We start from the raw sequence: 24233 nt of genomic DNA, 5'->3' as shown, positions 1-24233 counted from the left end.
TATAATGTAATAAAGAGGAAGCAAATTCAGATAGCAGATAAATTGACAGCACTTACTGGCCGGGAAGAGTATATACAAAAGAAAATTTTAGGAATAATAATATGTAGCAATTAAGCACAAAGCAAACACAAGCGGGTCAACTACCCGTTAGGGGATGTAAATACGAATCACTGACGTGATTTGTGCCCGGCAGGCAATGCAGTGTGTAACCGCCAGTCCACAAGCAACGCAGGTGGCGGCATGATTGCATGGTCGGAATACTAGTTGGACTTCTTCGAGTAGGCAAATTTTACACATGGAATTCTGAGGGGAGGGGGTGTGATCGTTTGTGGTGTGGTCGGAATTTTCAACAACCTCATTAGCGGCGACCGGAATCTCAGTATCCGACAAAACTACTGGTTGTGGGGGAGGTTGGGATTGATCTTGGGACGCTGTCTGTAGCACGCGAGTTACGAAATCGTGTCCCTTATGAAGTAAAAGGAAAGCGCAGCGGGGAGCGTAACGCGCGTGTTCAACCCAGGGGTCATCGGTGGGCTCCCATCGATGAAGGCCCTGACCACAGAAAAAGCAGATAGTTTGGTCTCCCTTTTTCGCATAAAAGAAACCGGCTCGGCTTAATGCCTGTGGAGTTTGAGCTAGAGCAGGGGGCCACAACGAAAATGATTCTAGACGCTTATCTTCAAGAGTGTAGTGAGGATATTTGGGTCCATTTATGGTGATTTCCGAAGTACCTGCGATGTCAGGGGATTGCCCCAACGAGGATGAGAGACGTTCTGGGCGGGAATTGGGCATATACGTCCAATGATAGGGGCCACATTCGTCCCTACCTTTAGGAAAATTTTGTAAGAGCGGGCAAGAGGGTGAACACTGACGATGCAATTCAGTCGGATCATCCTCTGGTTCAAAAAGACCAATCTGCAAATTACAAAATATACAAGCTACTCTATCTGGTTTGCAGAGGAAATAAAATCCAGCGCGTGCTAACGAAGCGGGTGAAATAAAAGATACCGACCAGTCAGTAAAAGTTGATAATCGAACCGTTTCCTCACGTAGAGCATCCATGGATAGACCAGGCGCAGATGGTGTGGGTGTAGGCTCCATGGTGGCTAGAGGAGGAGGAGACAAATAAAAAAAAATAAGATATAATAGTGTTCCTAAGAGAAAGAGATCTGGAGAGAGAGTGATATGGAGAGGGGGTATGTTTGGAGGGGGGGATAGGCGCCCCCCTTTGTAGAACTTATCGTAAATATAGTCCTATCATAATGTACTTAGTAGGTATACCAATGTTCATTGTTTGATTGCGTTATGTATTTTATAGGTTTGGTTTTTATCCAGTAACACTTAAGTATCGTGGCGGCGATTGTTGCTGATAGTATGGTCGACGGCGAGCTCGTACTAGAGCACGTCTACGCAGTGTAATGCCAGTAAAAACAACAGACAACAGTCCAATGACCAAGGTAATTACCATAAATATGATATTAATGATAAACATTGTCGAATAATCTGTCAACATAGGTTCTGAAGATGGGAACCCTGAACGAAGGGTACATGGGTGACAAATGAAAGGTACGGCCTCATTTGTTACGTCTTGCAGCCATTGCACAGGAATTAGTTTTAAAACACGTGCTTTTTCCACGTGATGAGTAATGCAAGGATAAATAGATTGTTGTACAACCCCTTGTAGTCGCACAGAGCATCTACAACCAAGATTTATCAGAAAACTGCCATAATCATCAGGAGACATCATATTTGGAATGTCCGTTTCTGGGCATGAAATATGAATCGACAATCCACGTCGGGCAAGGATCGTGACCGTAGTGAAATTTAACCGGTTAAATAGGTCAATCGACGGTAATTATTTGCATTTCAGAGGACAATTGTCTCGAATGGCCGAGGAATTTGAGTGCAAAAGCGATAGGAGACAGGGTATTATGGAGAATTCGTGCGGTTGAAATTCACGGGCTAAACAAATGGTCTCCTTTTAAAAATCACAGTCTACGGTCATAAGTTTATTGGACGGCCATCGGGTTACTATATGTTGGATAGGTATATCCACATGACAAACTTCCTTGCCCCTTTGGAAAGGAATAATACGCAAATGTTGGAGTTGTAAAGTAGTTCCGCGTTGTCGTAAAGGGATTTTAATAGCCATGATGACTTGTGTAGGCGCAATGATACATTCACTAAGTTTATACGAGTAGAGAACCGAAATATCTGAGGGGGTATGACTAACTCATATTCTGTTGACTTAAGGCGGTGTTCTAATTCATAAGTCAAGTTGAGTAGTAAATCAGGAGGGAGTAAGGTAGGGGTGATAGAATTCGTTAAGCATGTTGCAACCAATTGATCCCAAGTTTGAATTTTATGGACAGTTCGTAAAGTTTTCCATGGAATCATGGACACATGTTGAGCTAATCTTAAGTTACCAAGAAAGGTTTGAAGCTGTGAATTAGTAATCCAAGCTTGCTTAACGTGGACTTTCGTGACAAAGACAAAGGCATAGCCTTGCTGACTATGATCTTGCATGAGTACTTCTAGATTATTTGGAGGTAGTTTGTTCCAAATGTTTTGTCCATCGGGCGGTACGAACGACTCGTATAGGAATTCAAGGACTAGTGGTAACGATGAATCATAAAGGAGAACGTGCGGATCACTGTCCGTAATAACGCCAGAATTGCAAGGGTTGAAAGTTCTAGGGCATGCACCTCACCAGTAGCGAGCAAAAGTAACGTGATCGCTGCTAGTCATAAATTAGTAGTACGAGGAGGAGCTGGGGGACGTCGGTCCTGACTCGAGGAGGGTTTCTCTAGGGGTTGGGAGGTAGGTGGAGGGGAATTGCGAAGAACAGAAAAAACTCGAAGACAAAGTGTCTTATAACAACAAAAGAGAATAATTCCCGAGATCGTTATTCCAATAACGGCATAAAGTAGTGGCTCTGTTATATCATGAATAATGCCTTGAGCTTTCACCGGCTGGGGGTAAGTAAGCAGAAGTGGCCACAGAGTGCTCTTTAAACGAAGGGACATATAAATTATGCATAAAGTAAGAACAGTATTCCATACGAACAGAATAGTAAGATATGGTCTGCCACTGATATCTGATACCTTAATTGTTTGGCGAAGTGCGGTGGGGGTTAGCCTGTGAGATTGTAATGGCGGCTCATAGTACGTTACCTTCACTGACCAATTTTGGTTTAATGTCGCATTAAGGTCGGTGAATTCCAATTCACCTAAGAGATTTTTAGGTAATTTAAGAGTCTCTAAAGGTAACCAAGTTAAGGGTAGTAGGCGTTTGACTGCAGGATCCATGATGGAGTCCTTGGGGCATGGGAAACGGGGATGAATTCGTAATTGAGAATTAATTTCTAATGCACATTTACAGTGTAGACTAACTTTGAGAGACCCAGGAGTAAAAGGATCCTGTTTAATAATTTCACTCTTGTGTGGGCATGTCATGGTCATTTGACGGGGAGGATTAGTAATAAGATACGTGTCTCCATTCAAGGGAGTGATGATGGATTGTACGTGTGGATGACAGGTAAATGCACAAAATTGATTGATTTCCGCGACCGAAGATGTTTGCCACAAATGATAGATACAATTCGGAGCTTGGAAAGATGTACGTGTTATTTCCGGTATTTTACAAAGTCCATCAGGTCTATTCAAACACGTGAGAAGATCGTAGTCGGTTAAAATAGTTTCATATTCGGAATTAGTAGCCAGTAGGGCAGGTTCATGTATTACCTTGCACGTTTGATTTTGGTAGTGAAATGGTAATGGAATCAAACGGAATAATTTTATGGGGTGAGCCCCACGAATGATTGGAATTTTGGCAATCAACGTCACACTGTTTCCTACAAAATGGCAGGTGGTTGTACGTAAATTATAGTAGCGAAATATTTCTGAGTGTGGTATAGCCAATGAATATCCTCGCTTCTGAAGTCGAAGAGCTAATACCTGTAAATCATGCGCTAATTGTTTGGGGTTAACTGCTGTTAAAGACATACTTCCCTCGATGCAAGCAGTGTGGATGTCCTTATGTTGGCGCTCGTATTGGAGCGTAGCAAGAAGCTTGCTTAGGGTGAGAACTTGCACTGACAATGCGGTATCATGATTACGAGCTACTTGCTCGATTACCCTATTTACCGCTTTCTGAAGCGATTTCACTTTATCCTGTATGGAATGTACAGCATTGTTCACTTGGGTAGAAAAATTCCTTGTAGAGTCTCGAGTCAATAGAATGTTATGATGATCTGAATGTATTTGATCTATCAGTTGATTTAACAATTCACCCATTTTCTTTGGCTTCTAACGTAATTTTGGAAAGTACTTTTGGAAACAGTGTTACAACACCAAGAGAGAAAGCTACCAATGAAATCTAAACCACGTTTTGTTTTATCTGTTCGAAATGCTGTGAGGTCAAGAAATTCTTGCTGGAATTGCAAGTCAGTGATCTTTTGGATCTCCACAATTGAGTTCAACAATGTACATGAATGTTCAGACGCATCACTAGTCTGATCGCAATAACCGGAAGTGAACGCTTGCTGAAGAGTTTGGAATTCATCATGCAACTGAAGTAAATTGTATATGGGTATGGTATAAGCCAATATAGCTAACTTATGATAGGGTACCTGAGAAGTTAGTAGTTCCCAAAACATTCCTGCATTAGCAAGTACAGGAAGAACACTTTTCTGGTTGGATAGCGGAAGTAAGGAGCTTCCAATTCCCAATATAACAAAAAGATAATGACGAATTAACATTTTTCTGAAAGAAACAATAAAGAGAAACAATTATATAGGATAACATATCGCCGAGAAATCCGGCTTGCGGCGGTATGATAATAATGCCTTATTTATTTATTTGCATTGGTCAATCAGCTATTATGTCAAATCAACAGGGATATATTTAATATTAATAAAGTAGAGTAATCACGTATAGTCTGACCGTGGGTTTTATATACTTAAGGGTTCTTTGCCTTAAGGTACAAGCTAAAAAGAAATGTATTCCTCTTCCAAAACCTCATTCCAGGTGACGGGTCTGGAGGCAACTCGCAAGTGGAGGGTTGAATCGCTTGTGCCCATTACCAGGAAAATGCGGAAAGCGAAACCATACGTAGCGTAGACACTTCTCATCCAACGCGTGGATTTTAAACCAAAAAGTTTCAACCATCCCTTGAAAAGGATAAGGTTTCCTATCTGACAATATCGAAATGCAAGATAGTGTCGCAGATAGTATCGGAAAAAGGGTGGAAGTATTTTGGAAGCTTGTCGGGAGGGAATGAATGCAAATAGCTTGTTCCAGAGTTTTCTTTCCCACAGGGTTATGTACGTCCACACTCGTAGGGGAATGACACTACTCCTATTAGTGGTGATATGGCAGCATCGATCTCCAAAATTGGAACCCGTAGGAATATCCGTTTCCGGAGAGAGACAACAAGAACAGCGTTCCTGTATCCAGCGAGCGATGCTGGACATACCGCAGATAGGCTATTGTTTGATCCGTTAAGTTATTTATTGTATCCGCAAGGGCTTTGGGAGACAATTGTCGGTATATTAAGCTAAGGCAGATGATTTCTAGGGCTTCCAGGAAATCTACGGACAAATGGACACATACCAAGTCTGGGGGCAGTTGTCGATTAATGCTAGATAGAATTTGAGCCACAAAGGATTTTGCAAAATATTTCCGCTGAGAGATGCGAGTAAAGAGCGGCATGGGGCGTACAGCTAAGTGATAGAAGTTCTAACTTACAACTTTGTCCTGAGACTGACCTTCTACTGTCTGACCTCTCTACGAAAGAGAAAGTGATAATTATATGGCCATCGTAAATGAATTGTGACTTATATGGGGTAATTGTCTGTTTCTATTAGACTTAACTAGTAATAGTATTTTTACCGTTATGTTATGTCTTAATTTATTTAGTTACTTATTTATTTATTTATTTATTAATAGTTTAAAATTAGCAATGCGTTTTGCGTAAACTTTTTTTTTTACTGGATGGTGCTATAATCCTCTCTCCTATCTCTTTCCAGATCGGGGATCTAGGAGCCGTTATCATCCAAAAACAAAAAATTATCGAAGAGGAAGGGGGTACGTATGAAAAGTAAAGTGGCAGGATCTTAATGTCCATCACAAGTATTAATCTTTGATATGGCTTTTACCGCTCTCCTTCTCCTTCCGGAAGTAGGTCCTCTAATATACAAAATGGTTCCGCCCAGGAGGGGGATTCTATTTTTTTCGAGTACCAGCTGTGTAATTTTAGCACTTGTGGGATTCCTCATTCAAAGTGATTTTGTAGGTGCTCTGAAAGGGGCCAGGGTACTATTGGGTCAGGCAACTGGCCCAAGGAAATATTAGTCAAAGGTTTTAGGTCCAGAATAAACCATTCCTGGCATGCTTCTCTTAACGCGGCTGCCGTCGGCTCGCCATAAACGAACACCGTAGATCCCATTGGGATCTTGTTTTTAAGTTCGCTTAACGCTTCATGTAAATAACATTCTCCTTGGTCATACTCTAGCGACTGGACTTGTTCATAGAGCCATGCGGTAATCTGTTGATCTGGGGTGAGTTGGTCATGGGTGATGTAGGGTTTTAGAATATAATTTATAGGATCCAACTCTAGCAGGTGTTGACTAGACCGTGGGGGTACTATCAAAACTGATAGTTCCTTGAATATTTGAATTCCGGGCGCTAGCTGAAGGCCTTCCAGCGCGAAGAAATAAGCGGGAGCAATGTGATAATTGTCCGTTTGGCTTACACTTTCATTTATTTCCGCGTCCTCGCTATCCAGTTGTAGGAGTTCCTTTTCTTCCCAGAAATGTGCCATGTCAGAGTATAAATTCTATAATTAAAGGGAAAATACACATTGGACCTTGGTGCTGCCATGGTCTGGTTGCACTTAACCTACCTTAATCTATTTTTTAACTTTAATTTAATTATTACGTAAACTTGTCCTTACCTCTATATACTAGTGATTAACCAGTATTGGTCAAACCTGACAAAATGTTCACCAGAGAAAAATCGTTTACTATTTCTGCTTGTTTGGTTGGACTGAAGGATTATTTTCCTTAGTCTGATTCCTTGTAGTCACTATCGATTTTTGTGGACCCTGTGAGGTCCGGCCGAATGGGTTTTGCCTTCCTCCTTTTACTTTAGGGTTCCATTTATTCTGTATATCACGGGTGTTTGTTTGCTCTTGTGGGCGGACTGCTGGGGCTTTGTCAGTAAGGGGTGTCCCTGAAATATGAGTCTTAGCCCAAAATTGAGCACGCAAGTGCTTCGGTCGTCCACATCTAAAGCACTTCAAGGGGCCTCGATTTGGAGGCTTTTCAACCGAAACAGATTGCAATTTGGAGAATTTGGGTTTTGGGGGTTGAATCTTCCGGGCTATCTGAGTCTTTACTTCTTTTTGTTGTGGCTTAATGGTGGATGGCAAAGAAATTTGTTCTCGGCGCAACTGCGAGCGTACTCGAGCTTTTTCATATCGTTCAAGAGCCAGTTTTACCTCTTCCGGGGTGTCACACCCTTTTTCAATGACATAACTAAGGGCATCAGCCGGTAAGCCTCGCAATAAGTGTTGGAATTTGTCCTCGTCACTCATATGCGGAGAGACACGTTGGCATAGCTTCATCATAGCATAGTAATATTGTGAGTATTTTTCGGTCGGTTTCTTCATTCTATTATGAAGGCTAGCATAACTGTCTGACAATTGGTCAGTGTTTCCAAAGGCAGCGCGCAACTTCTGTTCTGCGTCATCAAATTTAGTTAGAGCTTGTAGCTCATCACAATTTATTTCATAAAAGTCACGTGAAGGACCGTACAAGTAAGCAACAAGGTACTTTATGCAATCAGTATCATTCCATTTATATAGTTTTGCGGCCAATTTGAAGGTTTGAAGGAAGTCCTCCAGGGACTCTCCCGGGGTTCCGCCATAGTTATCAATTTTTATGCTAGGAACCTTAGGTGACATAGCCGTAGTATGTGCCGTAGCCATCCTGAAACTATTTATTTTTTTCAAAGTGTCAAGCAGATAAGCAGTATTTATGAGGGTTTCAGTATAACTTACTTGACCTTATACACTTTACCAGTTCGTTTTGGTGTTCAACCAGAAGTGTTTTGTCTGCCAAAAGAGTAATAACATTTGTAAATTATCATTTTCAAATTACCTTTTTCTTGGGTTTAATGCTGAAACCTATTAGTACCACTGAATAGTACTATTGATACTATTATTAGTATTTTCAATTTTAAGAGATCCCAACACCACTAGTTAGTGGATTTTTTTTCTTTACACTGTGCTTAACCTATGTTCAACCACCGTACGGTTTTACTTATACGATTTAGTTCTGTGTGTAACTTCTTCATGTTTCTGAAGTAAGGAGCTCCTTTTTTTATATACTAACTCGGTTAAACCTAGGTTCAAGCTTCTTGAGTACTTTCTTTTTTTTAAATAGTGGCTTGAGTAGGTTAAAATCCGGAGGATGGGGGAGCAAAAGTTACGAAAGAAAGGGGGATATTTTCTTTCCTTTCTTTTCTTTTTCTTGTATATATGGTTACTTAAAGAAAAAATTAGTGCGCAGTATTCTCCCGACCATCGCGGACGCTCGGACACACTCATGCTTTGTAGCTGCCGAAGTTTTATTTCTGGCCTCCAAGGGTAGAAGGGAAAATAATATTTCTAATCCTAACATTATTGTTTTCTTCAGAGCGTAGCGTCATTGAATATGGTGAGAATTTTGGCGCCAGTTCATCACACTCAAGGCGGCTACACAGTAGTTTAATTGTTCCCCTTCTGTTTTAAAATATATTTTCTTTTGTTGTTTTACTCCTCATCACTGTCTCCAGATACCTCCTCCGAAGTCAACCTATCTCGTGGATAATACTTCTTTAATCTTTCGATTGTTACAATCTGGGTACGGCTGGGATCAGTTACTGATTCAATTTTACAGGCATTTGTAGGGGAAATACTTCTAAGATAATACGGTCCTATAAATTTTGGTGTCAGTTTAGGAGAAATATCCTTCTTTTACAGGTAATCTCTACACAATACTAAGTCACCGACTTTCAGCTTAATAGGTTGTCTAGTGCGATCAACTCGTAACTTAGTCTGTTGCTGTACTTGTGTCATGGCCTGCTGAGCTAACTTATGGATTATCTTTAGTTGTTTCTGATGTTCCTGTATTTATGTGAATTGATACTGGGTGTCCAACTGAGTGGGAAATCTTGCCTTTTGACCAAAGACAATCTCGTATGGGGAGTGTTTTCTAATAGGGGAGATTGGTATATTGTAAGCATATGCACACAATCGGACATATTCTGCCCACTTAGTAGGCTGTTTAGCCGTGTACTTAGTTAGGAAATTTGCAATGACAGAATTAAATTGCTCACACAGTCCGTTCGTTGACGGTTTAAATGCTGCAGTTCGAACATGTTTGATGCCAAATAAGTCATTTAGTTCGGCCATTATCGCCGAGAGAAAATTTGTACCTCTATCCGTCAGTACCTCTTTTGGGGGGCCAAAACGCGTGATTAACTCGTCCAACATGGCTCTAGCCACTGTCAGAGCTTTCATATTTCGCAGCGGGACCAATATCGCGAAATGGCTAAGATATTCTATCATAACCAGGATATAACTCTAGCTTGCGCTACTATGTAGCGGCCCAAAAATATCTAAACTCCAGCGGGAAAACAATTCCTCTTTTACAGGTAAAGGGTGAAGAGAACCTTGTTTCTTTTCTCTAGGGATGTTCACCCTCTGGCATTCGTCACACGAGCGCACGTATTCCTTAACTATTTTCCTCATGTTAGGAAAGTAATAACGTTCGTTCATTTTAGAGTAAGTGCGAGAAAATCCCGTATGGCCTCCACACAGCGGAGACGAATGGGCTTCTTGTAATATGTCGGGAATAGCCTTTTCCGGTATCACTAGTTTCTTATCTTTGTTCATGACTCGATATAAAACATCGTCAACTACAACATAGGGTTTTAGAGCACGATCAGTGGGGTTATCTTTCTTCTGTTGTATTAGATCCCTAATTCTATCGTCCTCTTTTTGCATTTTTCTTATATCTATTTTGGGACATAACACTAGATTGCACACGTCTGCACAATCTTCTTCTTGACCAAATTTTGAGGGTAACTCATCCTTTAACGGACACCTGGACAAAAAATCTGCTGTCACGTTATTGCGGCCTTTGACGTGTTCGATTGTAAATTGATAAGGTTGTAAACGAATTGCCCAACGCATAAAACGAGAATTTAGCATCTTTTTGTTTCTTAGGTAACATATGCCGTGAGCATCGGTCCGCACAATAAAGGGACGGTCTGCCAATAGAAAGTGGAAATGCAAAATCGTCTTGGTAACTGCTAGCGCTTCAAGCTCAACCGTGGAGTAATTGAGCTCCGCTGGAGACAAAGATTTCGAAAAATAGGCTATTGGGTGTTCTTTGTTATCTTCTTTAATTTGTGCAACGTATCCACCTATTCCGTCTCGACAGGCATCCGAATAGACTAGGGCGTCCTGATTCGGGTCAAAGTGGGCAAGGACCGGAGCAGAGATAAGACAAGATTTCAAGGTATTCCATGCTTGTTTCTCGGTTTCTCCAAATTCGAATTTGGCATTCTTTTTAGTCAATGAAATGAGTGGTTTGGCAATAGTAGAAAACCCTTGGACAAAAGCTCTGTAGAATGGACAAAGTCCAATAAAACTACGTATTTCTTTGACTGTAGTGGGGTATGGCACCTTTGATATAGCTTCCGTTTTTGCGGGGTCTACACAAATTCCTCGCCTGCCGACGATGTGACCAAGCACCGATGCTTCTTCGTAACCAAAGTAACATTTCTTAGGGTTGAGTTTTAAGTTGGCCTCCCGGAGTCGAGATAAAATAATTCTCGTTCTTTCTATTAAAGCTGGGAAGTAAGGACTAGGACAAACCAAATCGTCTAAATAACAAATTACATACTTCCACATAATGTCACCAAAGATAACGTTCGTCATATTTTGAAAAAGGGCCGGGGCCGTGCTTAGGCCGAATGGTAGTCTCAAAAATTCGAATTTTCCACGACTGCAGATGAATGCAGTCTTCTCTATATCACACGGTCGGATTAATAATTGATTGTATCCACTTTGAATGTCCAACGTATTTATGTATTTGGTACCATTCAGAAACGCTAGTATTTCATCTATACGTGGCACTGGCGAATAATTGGGCCTTAATATGGTATTTAATCCTCTAAAGTCCGTACATATGCGCGGGGAGCCATCTTTTTTAGCTACTATCACAATTGGTGCAGAATATGGACTCTGACTTTCCCGGATAATATTGCTGTCTAACATTCTCTGGATCTCTGCCGCGACTATCTCTCTCTGTTTTGGTGTTTCTCTATATGGTGGGTGAGAAACAGGTATATCTGTAATGATCTCTAAGGGACACATAAATTTATCGGTAGCCGCAGTCAGACGAGACTTGTCCCAGGCTACTACATCCCTAAATTCCATCAATAAGTCCAGTAATTGGTTTCTTTCTTCAGGGTTTAAGTTTGGGCCAATATTTAGTACTTGAGCTAATTCTTCCTTTGTTTGGGGGACTTTCTGGGGTTGTTCAGGGACTTCCACGTCATCTGTTTCATCTTTGTTAGTAAGGTGTATGATCTGATTAACGGCCTGTATGTTATTCCCCGTTTCGTCATTTAAGGACTGGACCTGGGGAACAAGTTTCCCTAAATAAAGGTTTATAGACGAAGATCTGGTTCGATCTGAACTATTAAAAATTGTGAGAGTAATATTTCCATTGTCAGTAAAAACTGGACCTCTTGGGATCAAACAGGAGTGCCAATATCGAATTCCTTTGGACGGTAAGAATTCCCAAATATGCACGTTCCCGGTTGGTGCGGTAATTTCTGTCATACGAAGCGTTGGACGGTACGCGGACATTTGCTGGAAGGTGTACTTTGTAGGTAGTGTCCGGATAGATATCAAAAAATTCGTCGCTCAGCCCCAAGGGGTCTGCCACGACCTCTTTCTGAATATGATCCTGAGCAGAACTCTCTAGATCAGGGAGGGTTGCGGGATCATTTACACTTCCTTGCGTTATCAATTGTTTTTCTAATGTTTCTAAATGTCAGCTATTTGATTGGTCCTCTACAGGCTCATCTGGGGTCTGTGAGGAAAGGGGTGGCTTTACAGAGTGTTGGCTTGTTTTGCTATATCTTGTCGCATAAGACGCATTCTTTTTCTTTCTCGGAATAATTTCTGTACTCGAACTTTCTGTAGAACTAGCTACCAAAGTTCCACTAGGGCCTGGCTGAGGGTCAAAGTTGGATAGGTTCTTTTCCTCTTTCTCTAAGTCAGGCGAATTGGTAAGTTCCAGCTCAGGAGCATTGGAAGACAAATTTCTTTTCTTAGTTCGTTTACGTCTTGCCTTTCTACATCTATTGACTTTTCTAATCGTTTTATTCGTAGTCTCCGAGGGAAATTTGGTAGTTTCCCTGGAACACACGAATACTCGAGAGGTAATTTCTTCAGTATGGAGTTTTTGTCTCTTATCAACTACACTAGCGACGGGATTTATGGAATTTCCGGTGACCAATTTTGGATACGGATCCTTAACCTAAGTGGGAGGTTCCGTTTCCTATAAATTTTTTTGTTTGTATGAGGGGGGATAGAGAAAGCCGTTTGTCTAGCATTATCGTTCTGTCTTGATTGGGAACCGTTAAACGATCTTTTTCCTACTGATGGTGGGTATCGTTGAACATGTTTTAAATCCAAGGTATGAATCACACCTTGACGATACCCATATGTATCTTTTGGGACTGTGAACCATAGGTCTTCAACGTGATTCCCGTCTTTATCTGCTAGTTCCAAGTATTTGGAATGAATGGTTGTGACATACTTGTGCAAAAAATCTATCCCTAAAATAACATTATAGGCACAAAACTGTGGGTCAAATATAGCTACGTCTAGAAATCTTTTTTGGTTGTTTTCAAATGATCCTTGAAACAACACGCTATTCTCACCACAGGAATGTAATCTGTGGGCTGGGCACCTACGCCACGAAGCTTTACATAACCCTTCAGTCTTTCAGTTAGTGGGAATCTTGGGGGTAAAAGGGTTTTCGAAGCCAGCGAAATTTCAGAGCCTGTGTCTATAAGAGCTTGCGCCCAGAGGTCTCCTAATTTTATCTTGACTGTACAAAGCTGCGCCTGCCCATGGCCAAAGCCATAGGTATTTTGGGTGATTGTTCCTATACATTTTGTAACCCGGTTCTGCTACTACTTCGACTGAGTAACAAGAACTAATATGTACAACTCCTGGTTGGTGTTGTTTTCTAATGCTTGACCAGTCCAAGCGGTCATTTTCCCATAATACGTCATGGCTAATTCTCTGACTAACTAATTTTTGTGCTGTGTGAAATTTTCTAAGATATTGTAGGCACTGTTCGAGATTATCGCAATCATCCACTTCGAGCATCAGCTTATTTAGGATGTCTGGCAACAAACTCATTCTAAGTTTACTCATCAATTCACTTTCATTAACCCAACCTCGTAAGAATTTCAAATCCTTTATTAATTTATAAATAAACGCTAAGGTACTTTCGTTGGGTTGTTGTTTTCTTGTATCAACGTCATATTCTAATCTTGCAGTATACTCAATACTAGGAAAAGGAAGTTTTTCCTTAATTTCGTTAAAGTTTAAAGGTAACATGTTTGCTAGGTCTACTAAATAGAAGGAGAAAGCTTCCCCTTTCAGACAGTAAGGAAGGTAATTTACTATCTCTAGGGTTGACCAATCGTATATGCTAGCCACTAATTCATATTCTTGCAGAAAAAGTTGCACACACTCATGTCTATTGCCAGAGAAGGAGGGAATTTCAACATTTGGATTGATCTTGAAGGCTTGTGGTTTAGCACTAATAGTAGAATTTTGATTGTCACCCTCGGGAGGAGGATTGCTAACTTTGCCTGTTACTACTGTATCCGTAAATTTAGGTTTCTCAAAACTATATGGTATGGATGGCGCGGTAACCGGACTAGTTTTAATTTCTTGCTCCGGTTTTAAATTTATGTGAGGCTTATCCTCAGGACCTACTTTTAAAAAGGACGAAAAATTTGATTTTTGCTTATCAGAGATCTTATCTTCACTTGATGAATGTGAAAGGGGCTCATCTTTCAGATCTAAGGACCTGTCTAACGAAACCGAGGTGTTGAAATTTTCAGAAACGGACCTATAGTCGGTATCAGATACGCTTCTATTTTCCAACTCAGAGGTTTGTTCTGAACTAAATTCTGATGTATAAGATCTATCATGTTCGCTGAGTACTGATTTTTCTGTCTTTTTCCCTTCGCTAAACTCTAATTTCTCCACTGGGGTCATTGGTGTAATTACGCTACTAGGTGGCGAAACAAACACTATTTGTAAGGGATCTAACTTTTCCTCTTGTTGGTACTTTTTCATTTCTTTGGTCGCAGGTGATTCACCAGTTTCATTATAGGAACTAAATTTAGAACTAGCACTAGCTGAAGGTTGTAAACCAATATTCTTAACACTATCAGTTTGTTTGTTAGATTCACTTTGGGTTGGAGAGAATGAGGGATCGTCTCTATTTTCTACCTCATCTAAACAAATTACCGACGCACCAAATTCCGCGTAATCAAATATTTTACCAATATTTTCGTTTATTCTACTCTCAGACCAGGAATCGTTGTCTTCTCCTTCTTCTCCAATTTGCTTCTGGTGGTCGAAGCAAACTGAGGGAAAAGCATTGTCACTTTTCTTCTCTTCGTCTAACCTCCTCTCATTTGGAGCAGGGGCGACGAGGTCATTTCTCTGGTCAGCGTCCTCTGTGGGAGGGTCTTGGTTCGCTGCCCGGGGAGTAGAAACCGTGGGAGTATCCTAATGGGCATATCGGAGTTCTTCTTCGGGGTTCCACGAAGGTTTTGACTCATCCTCCAGGGATGACGCAGGAGGAGACTGCGGGTTGTCGTCTGGTAATTGCTCTATTTCTTCGTTTTGTAATTTCTGTAGTTCGTATCCCAACCAATCGTCTTTCAAAGATTTACCCCATCTGAATCTGCACTGCTAATATCTCCGTTTGACCACCTAACTTTACTAACTACACTGAGTATGTTATCTATACTGTCCAAATATTGCAGTTTCTCTTGGAGGGTAAGGCTATTTTCAAACATAACAGGGTTGGTTTGGGTAGCTGTTGTCCCAATAATCTTAAGTTCACGATCTGTGTCAATCCTAATCATTTTAGGAAACTTATATTCAGTTTGAAAGCTAACATCTTTCTTTTGGAAAACGTCGGTCTGTATTTCCATATCAAAATTTCCAACTACATTTTCCTCAGGTAATAAATCTTCAAAGGGGGCTGAGGGGTCAGCTTGAAATAGAATACCTAATTTCTCTTCGTCGTCACCTTGGCGACGAACAACTGTGACCTGCACTTTCTTGTTCCGTAGCTGTTTAGTTAAAGGTCGAATTAAGTTTCCTACTGCCGGGGACAGTTCCGTTTGTAATGAATGCCTAATCTGGTCTATTAACGCTTCATCGTTAGGTTGTGTCAGAGAGCGCAATTCATTTTCGTTATTCTCGTCAGGGTTCTCAATTTTCGTTTCCCTTGGTTCGGTTCCTATATTTGCATAAATTGGCTCTTTATTCGTGAAAGCCTTGGGTTCGGGACCAATATTTTCATAAATTAGTTCTTTACTCATTGAGATTCGTGATTCAGTATTTAAGTTAGCATACATAGTTCTAGGACCGATCTCAGCATAAACTGTTTCATCACTACTACCAGCATAAAAAGATTGAAAGGTCGGTCTTTGCATTTCTAACGGCGTTCTAGGATCCGACAGTTCGTATTTAATAGGAAAATATAGCGCTACTGGGCTATCTGGTTCTTTCGATACACCAATGTCTTTATGTTCTGAACTTAACACTAAGTCACTTAGTCTATTTTCCTTATCAGCTAACTTATTATTATCTAGGGGACTTTGGTTCGAGGGGACATCAGGTATTACACCTGCTGTTGTTTCTATCTCAATTGTTGCTTGAGAGCATTCCTGACCTGCAGTTATTAATTCTGCTATCTCTAGTTCATCTTTTAAATTTACTTCATTCACTAGAGTTTTTGGATCTACCCCCGGTGGGGTTTCGTCAGTATCTGAATTTACATATATCGTCCTCGGAGCTGGCATTGGTTTTTCACTTGAACCAGTACTTTGTATTTCTATCTCATTTCTAGTCGGGATAGGGCTAGACGCGGCCAGCGGCGTTAGATCGCAGCCACTCGCCGGAGCGTCTGGAGTTTGCGGGCTAGCGGTCGTTGGTTCAAGATATCTGGGCTGACTCCAGGTATCCAAGTATCTCGGTAATGGATTCTTTTTCCAACGGCCAAATTCAGGAGGAGAATGCCCATGTACTTTTATTTTATTGCATTCAATACAATAATAATTATTCCACCAATCCAAAATATAACGGTGTTTGCCCGTGGGTGTCTTAGGACAATGGGATTGCCCTAAATCTAATAGCTTTTCTTTTATTTTCTGCGCGAAACTCATTTTTGATGAATAAATCTGTTTTTCGCAAGTCAGTGGTCTCTTAAACCAGGGCAGTGGGTAATCAACCTATTTCCTCTGATATGGTAAGAATTTAATCACTGATAGCTACTTCCCTCGGAAATGCTACGTCAAATTTTTACGTATTATGCGACTTATTATTATTTCAATATCTTTATTTAGCTTCCTTTGAACTTGAATACTCAACTACCCTTTCTTTATAAAATTTTGCTTCACTTTTTAGAACGGGAAACGGAAAGTGACTAGACAGCTGTTTATAACAGATAATGTTTATTTGTTCACTTATGATGATTTTACTTTTCACCGCTATTCTATAACTTGTTTTCTTTCTTTTTTTTAACTATTTTTTTTTAATTTACACAGGGGGATTACGAACATCCAACCATTGGATCATGTACCTGCATTTTGATTTTTGATATTGCATTTGCATAAAGGTGAGTTTTAGGCAGTTATTCCCAGGCAGCCGTCGGGCATGCACCCCTAGTACAGAGGGGCCCTGCTGGACCAAAAGAATGAGATACCTGTGACCCCCAAGCTTTGCATGGGAAAGGATTTTAGACACTTATCGCCGGACAGACTAGTCGAACTTTCATCCCGTAAAACGGGCGGTTCTGCTGTTTAGAGATAAAACTGCCTGTGATCCTTCCCAAATAAGTGCTAAGGGTATTAGCCACTTATCGCCGGACAAACGAGTCGAACTTTCATCCCGTAGAACGGGAGGTTCTGTTGTCTAGAGATAAAACTGACTGTGACCCTACCAAAGCTGGCAGAAGCATAAGCAGATTTACGGTTTTGCAAGTACATGAGACAAGAGCTGAATTCTGTCTTAACACTGCGTCCCGATTTTTCATTTCCATCACTACACAAGAAAACGTCGTGAGGTAAACTGAGTTTTGCTCTGCGGAACCTAGCAACTATTCCGCTGACTTATAACAACTTAAAGCGAGAGAAGTTGAGAATAGAAAATTTTTCGTCGCCACTTCCCTCCTTGTAAATCGCGCTACTTAGAGCAGAAAAATTATACTTATATATCAGAGTCATAGGCTGAACAACGCCTAGGCCAAGTACGCCACTGAACTGTACTGACTTTACATATTACCGATACACCACTTGACTAGTCAAAAGAAAACTTCGCGTACACTGTGCACTTCTATCTATTGAAAGCTCTTCGATAAAAAAAATCACTCCCGATTTGCCCTAAAACGCAACTGAGATTTTTGGTTCCCCTATAGAATGAATGAGCACCAGAGATTTGTTTAGAGATTCAAGAACACACAGTTCGTTACCCGGCGAACACCGAACACCATAAAACTGTTATGATGTTTTGTTCTGAGATTGGCGTAGCAATTGTGTACACTTTCTTTTGTGAAATCGTATTTGAGATCACTCCTCTACTCTCCACCCAGTATTACAAAGTTGGTTCTGAGTCCAACTCCCTTTAAGCCTCGGTCTTGAAAACGTCTTTGGCCTACTGGTTCGAAGATGATGAGAAAGTGCACTAAAAGTCTCAATAATGGGGGGAGACTCGTATTTCAGTGGTAGAGCTTGTACTGGAGATCGAAACCCAGGTAACATATGAAGACTGTGAGCTGAATCTAGATAGGTGGGATGGCTTGTCTAAATTAAACAGACCATTCCATTTTACGTTTTATTTATAAGAATAAAAATAATAAAAATGAGAATACAGATGAATTTTACAAATCGGTTACTTTGAATTACAACTTGAAAGTATTACTACACCACGTAAAGAGGAGCACAACCCCTACGTTATTCAATGGGTGCTAGAAGGTTTTTATGCTCAACCGCGATTTATTGGAATGAGTGAACTTGAACTTCGTACATCGCAACTTGCATTGGCTCAAAGGGAAAAAGTGTTAATTCTCGAAGAGGGAATTTTGGTCTCGAGTTGAACTAACTTCATAGTTTCAACTAAACATTCTCAAGGTGTTTCTAACAAACCTCCTGGTACTCATCCCAAGTCGAGGGGGGACTTAGAAAAAATAATCACATACCTGATGTTATGCAGAGCGGCCGTGACTAAGGAAGACACACACTCGTCGACCGTCGGCTTCAGAATCAACCGGAGCGGCGAACAAGCCTCGTTTATATAGGCGCTTCGTCCCACGCATTTCTGCCAGTTCTGACGTTGCTCGAACTCTACGTCACGAGCCTCGGCGAGCTTGGGGAACCTATTCTCGTGCATGCTCAATAGTGGCTAAGACATCCAGTTTCTCTATGATTTTTCCCTATCACGCCGGGGTTGGAATTCCTATTTTACATTTATTTTTACAGTTTTTATTTCACGCATAGCTCCAAATACATAATAGATTTCATGTATTTATCGCTTGCGTGGTATTACCTAAATATTGCATCCGGGGACCCGGCGCTGTGATCTGAGTAAATCAAAGCCAGGGTCATACCACTATTACATGCGTGAGGGTTGGTGTCAATGAGGCATCAGGTTGCTAATTCAATCTGAACCTCAACTGACTCCGTTCTCCCTTTCTCTCTTTTCCTTACTGCACACACAATTTGAAAAGCGCGGGCATCTCGCCCCATAATTTGAGTCCGGCTTAGGACTCCGTGGCACAACTGTGTAACAATATATATATATATATATATATATATATATATATATATATATATATATATATAGATAGATAGATAGATAGATAGATAGATAGATAGATAGATATAGTGTTTAGAAGGGCGGTACTCCAAACGCACACATATAAGGCACGTATTTTCCATAATATACATTAGTGTAGATGAGCGAGCAGCATATTTTTAATGCCCAGAGGTATATAGTAGTATTATGCCTAGTAGTGCTTTTGTACTTCAAAATGAGATTCCTATCTAGGAACACGGAAAATTAACGTGTACTTATGACCAATAATGGTCTACAAAAACATTTAACTGTCAAATTGCACCTCACATGAACTACTATGTCCCTGGGTGACATCGTGTCAAAATCATAATTTATAAATTATAAAAGAATGTGGCTTTTACATTTTAGTTGAAGTTTGTACGCACAGTGCGCTTTCATTTACTGACACCCGCACTGTAATTTAAGAAAATATATCGAATACTACTCATAGCAGCTCGCCGAGTGACACGATGTTAACATTCATGTACAGTTCTCCAAGATATAATTGAACGCTCGATTTTTTCTAATTCTCTAAGACTTTTAGATTTGGCAACAACGCATGGAAAGTAAAGGCTGAGGAAGTCAGAGGAAAAACAAAGAGACTTTCGAACACAGCTTACAGTTTGCTGTTTGAAATAATCAGCTTAAGAGTTCTCGTTGTTAGTTAATGGAATGATATATCAGTCCTGGCACTAATCAGTGCACATTTTCTTTTCGTAACTATTGCTTGAAATATGCTGATTGTTGATGCCTTCTAATGAACAAGATTAGTAATAAAGAAAGGTGGGAGGTGCACAAACATTACAAACCAGTTTGAACTATGATATAAGCCTCATAATAGAAGCAAAAAATAAATAAATAAATAAATAAAAACTTTATGTACACATATGTATACCTATGGACTGAAGAGGATATCAGAAAATTATAGTACTTGGTAAATGTAGAAAACTTGATTGTAGGTAAAGTTTTCTACACATACACTCTCGACCATAAAATTCGTTATAAAAAGAAGAGATTCTAGGAATTTCGTTCTCTTTTTGCACAACTAGAAGGACATTTCATATTTCGCTAGCCATGCGTGCTAAGATCCTACTTTCAGTAGGGATTAGTATTTTTAAACCTTTTTCGTATCCCACTCTACGCTGTCAGTTATTCTTGCTGTGCACGTTTATAGCACATGTATTACACGGAGTTGACGGACAACTTTATAATTTATCTAAACAAGAAGAAGGTGCACAAGCTTAAATCATTTTGTATATTCCCAATATGATTCCTGCTTAGTGCAAATCACTTCTTACATAGATCCATAAGAATTTCGTAGGCCTGAAAATAAATCCGGAGATTTACTGTTCAGGAAAACAGTATCACCTCTAATACCTCCTTCATATCTATCAGAACGTAGGTCGTTGTATTATTATTATTATTATCAAATAAAAAAGGTTTGAGGGTCAAATTTTGTGAAACTGCGTTTTATTTCCTCCAAGGTTCTTGTTAACCTATGGACCATATGCTGGCTTGGGTCATCAGAACCTTTTAGATAGGTTTTCACAAGGACCTCACATTTATTTACTTCAACGTCTTAATACCTTTCAATTGTATCACCGTTTGCAAGAGTTCATCTCAAAAGAAAGACAATAGTTTCATAAAACATCAGCTGGCCATCACCTTACTCCGAACAATGTTACATTAGTATTTTGCTAGTGGGGATTCGTTGTGTTCTCTATTGCTCTTAAATTGGTCTTGTCAGAAGTTCGAAATAGTAGATATAAGCGATATATTGAATTACGATTTTTTAAATTTCTTCTTACGCTCTCTATATTAGTGTAGTTCTGAAAAACGCTTTTCCCGAGATTTGCTTGCGGCTAGCGCTAAATTTTAGCGAAATTACCTCAAGAAGAAGTGTGCAATATTTGAACTCGATTTTTGAAGGTCTTGAGGTGCCGCAACGGACTTAAAAGTTTAGAAAAATTAAAGAAATGGTTCTTTTGTTCAACTTTTTGAAAATTAAATTTTTCCCTGGTGACGACAGTTTGCATGTTCGTTTAATCTAAATGATACAAACAATGCTACAAATAATATTAATGGGCATTGTAAGGTCTCTATAAGAATAACTTAGCTCGAATGTTAAGCCGAAAGTTGCTTAAAACCAACAAAATATTGACAACCTAGCCACTCAGTGCCTATTTGGGGATGCAATAATGAGTGCTACTAGGCGCCTTCCACTCACCATCTAGAATGAGTGGGTAACTTATAACTTAACTTGCGAGAGGTTTATTTAGGGATTTAAACAAATAAATATACTTCCACTTCATTTAACATAAAACACTGTATTTCTAAAATCTGATGAATGAATTGTGAGATTTCTGAATAGTTGCTATAACGGATATTCGGAGTCATTTGCCAGTAAGATATAGTACGACCAAGCATTGAGCTTTGAATTCTGACTCGGAGTCACACATACCTGGTTCAATCTGTTGTTGTCCCACGTCGATCTGGTGTTGAACTCTGCACCTTAAGCTGTCACTCCTTGTTGTTGGACGATGAAAGCTGGCATTGAGGAATGGGCCTCTCAATGTAAATCTCCCTCGAAGTTCTGCGTCGTTATAATATGTCGAAGTACAACGTACTGTTTTCTCCTATCATCTGGTGGCTAATTAAATGTAACTTGGTTCTCCAGACTCGAACCCAAGTATCTTCAAAATCGAAGACCAATCTTGGAACTCTTAGAACTGACTCTCAAGAGCTGATCTAAACTCCTAGGACTGATCTGATCCTTCTGAACTGATCCGATCTCCATGAACTGATCCGAACTCCATGAACTGATCCCAAAACCTTCTCGTCCTGTGGTTTTGTTTGGCTGGGTCCAACTACCATCGTCTGCTGTTTCGTCTGCTGTTGCACGTGTGACCCCGTTTTCACATGGAGAGACAAATTCCTTCCATGTGTCAAAACTCAAAACTGCAACCCTCGACACGTTCTGATTTTCCGATCCTAAGCAATTCTCCGTACATCCGTAATCTCATGAAATTCATACCATCCCACAAATTCATGTTTTTGTACAATTTCCAGAATCTGGCTAATGTGAGGAAAGACACATTTTCAACATTTCCTTCCTACATTGCCAGACACGATACGATGACATTTTTATACAACATTGTTTACAATGAATTGCTGACACAACTGTTAGCGAGATTGTGCAGCTTGCATTAACTTTACACATTCAACATTAAATTCCCATAACCTTTCTTAATAATTTCAAGACATAAACATAACAATAAATTTGAAATATACAAATAATTATTCTCGAAAATCGAGTTCCTCTACATGTCCCCCCTTAAAAAATTGGTTGCTCCGCAAACCAAATTCGACGTCGTAAGAGGGCGATTTTCTATAAACACCCTGTACATGATATATATACTGACACCATATTAAAGATAAATATCAACTTAAAATGAAATAAAATATGTATTATTATTCAACATGATTATATAAATATTGATTAATCTTCCTTCACCTAACATTTATTTAAAAATTATATATATATTCGAATTTTTAATCTTTGTATTACTTTTTTTTAACATTATAAAATACGACATTTCAAAATGTCATGTCACAAAGTATATCCTCACGACATCTAACGAGTTTTTGCTAAACTACTTGCACAGCACATTTCGTCAAGAGTGAATGTGCATACACATTTGCAAGTACTCTTGAGCTATCTCCTCTTAGAGACAACGCTTTTTACAGTATCAAGTAACCAAAAATTTCCATTACTCTGAATGTTCATACTTGCCAACCAATGAAATTATTGGCCGTATCAGTAATGTTTTAACTCCGTCTCTTTCCACCTTTCCGTGGATGGAACTGTAAAAATAAAAACTTGTCACTAAGTTATTAGAACATATGCAATTAACATATTCACATCTGCACTATATAGCTTGAAAATATTAATGTTTTATTTTCATAAAAATTTTTATTCACTGATTTTTAATCTGAACAGAAAAAAAATCCTGCAGCAGTGCATTGGAAATCCTGATACTTCAAGCTACTTAGTAACTGCAAGCTCAACAGTTTTTCAATCAAGCTTTGTCAAGGTTAATTCAACTTCCTGCGTTCTATTCACGCGTCATCGTCGACTGGATAACATCAAGTTCCAATCTTGCGTCGCAATTATTACACTAATAGTTTTAAAACACATTATTTTATATAACAACTATATCACACGATGTACGTAAATGTTTTATCTACGTCGAATGTTTATTGGAATTCACTAACAATGTTCCAATGCGTGACCTCTATTCGTGAAATTGCGTACGGGATCTCTTGCACTACGGTAGTGTTACCGACATTCAAAATTCATGCTATTACCTGACCATTACTCTATCTATCTGGCATATCCGTTCGTGAATAAATATTCAAAATGTGATATGTTAAAGTTAAAATGTTATAAAGTGATTAAAACATTTACAAGTGAAAAATTATTGATTAATATGTGATCTTACTCTAATGGATATATAATTACTTGGACATTACAAAGGACTATTTAATGGATTAACTATATGGGTAAGTACCAAATTTACACGCGACTATATATACTTATTTAAATACTACAATTATTTACTTGACCTAAACCTATAATTATTATTAACCTAACACTTGTTAACTGTATACAAAAATTGATTGTGATTCAGAAAATGATGGATTTTCCATTTCCTAAAAATCCTAAAGGCTTTGGTCGTTAAATACGGCAGCCTGACTTGCCGTATCATCTCAATCAACAATTGGCTACAGTTAGCATATTTACAACTATCTATACATGGTTTTAACAAAATCTGACGGGTTTTCAAAAATTCAAAAATTTAATTCTTCTCCATACCTAAATTTAATAAAATTTACGTGACGTGATTCTCATTTTTTTTTTCATATGAAAGACGTGACTATTCTACTTTTAAATCATAATCATAGACTATTTATTTATTTATTTATTTACTTATTTACTTCACCTACTTTCATTG

General features: G+C 39.4%; 2 protein-coding genes across 2 annotated transcripts in view; both read right to left on the bottom strand.

Annotated features, from left to right (window-relative positions):
- LOC145683417 (hemolymph lipopolysaccharide-binding protein-like) overlaps positions 1-24233 on the bottom strand; it is a 708489-nt gene that overhangs the window by 624325 nt on the left and 59931 nt on the right. The gene's annotated exons all lie outside the window — the stretch shown is intronic.
- LOC145682971 (baculoviral IAP repeat-containing protein 7-B-like) lies at positions 148-1101 on the bottom strand. The gene has a single exon (XM_081754328.1). The coding sequence runs from the start codon at positions 1099-1101 to the stop codon at positions 148-150; it is 954 nt and encodes a 317-aa protein (XP_081610454.1).

This window comes from Thermobia domestica, chromosome 4 (genome assembly GCF_964235325.1).
Source record: "Thermobia domestica chromosome 4, izTheDome1.hap1.1, whole genome shotgun sequence".
NCBI lineage: Eukaryota > Metazoa > Arthropoda > Insecta > Zygentoma > Lepismatidae > Thermobia > Thermobia domestica.
Note: the sequence above shows the minus strand (reverse complement) of the source record. Positions and strands in the feature narration are given on the sequence as shown.

Bases quoted from the DNA above. Each gene is read 5' to 3' on its own strand.
- LOC145682971 (XM_081754328.1), bottom strand. From the start codon at position 1,101: ATGGAGCCTACACCCACACCATCTGCGCCTGGTCTATCCATGGATGCT.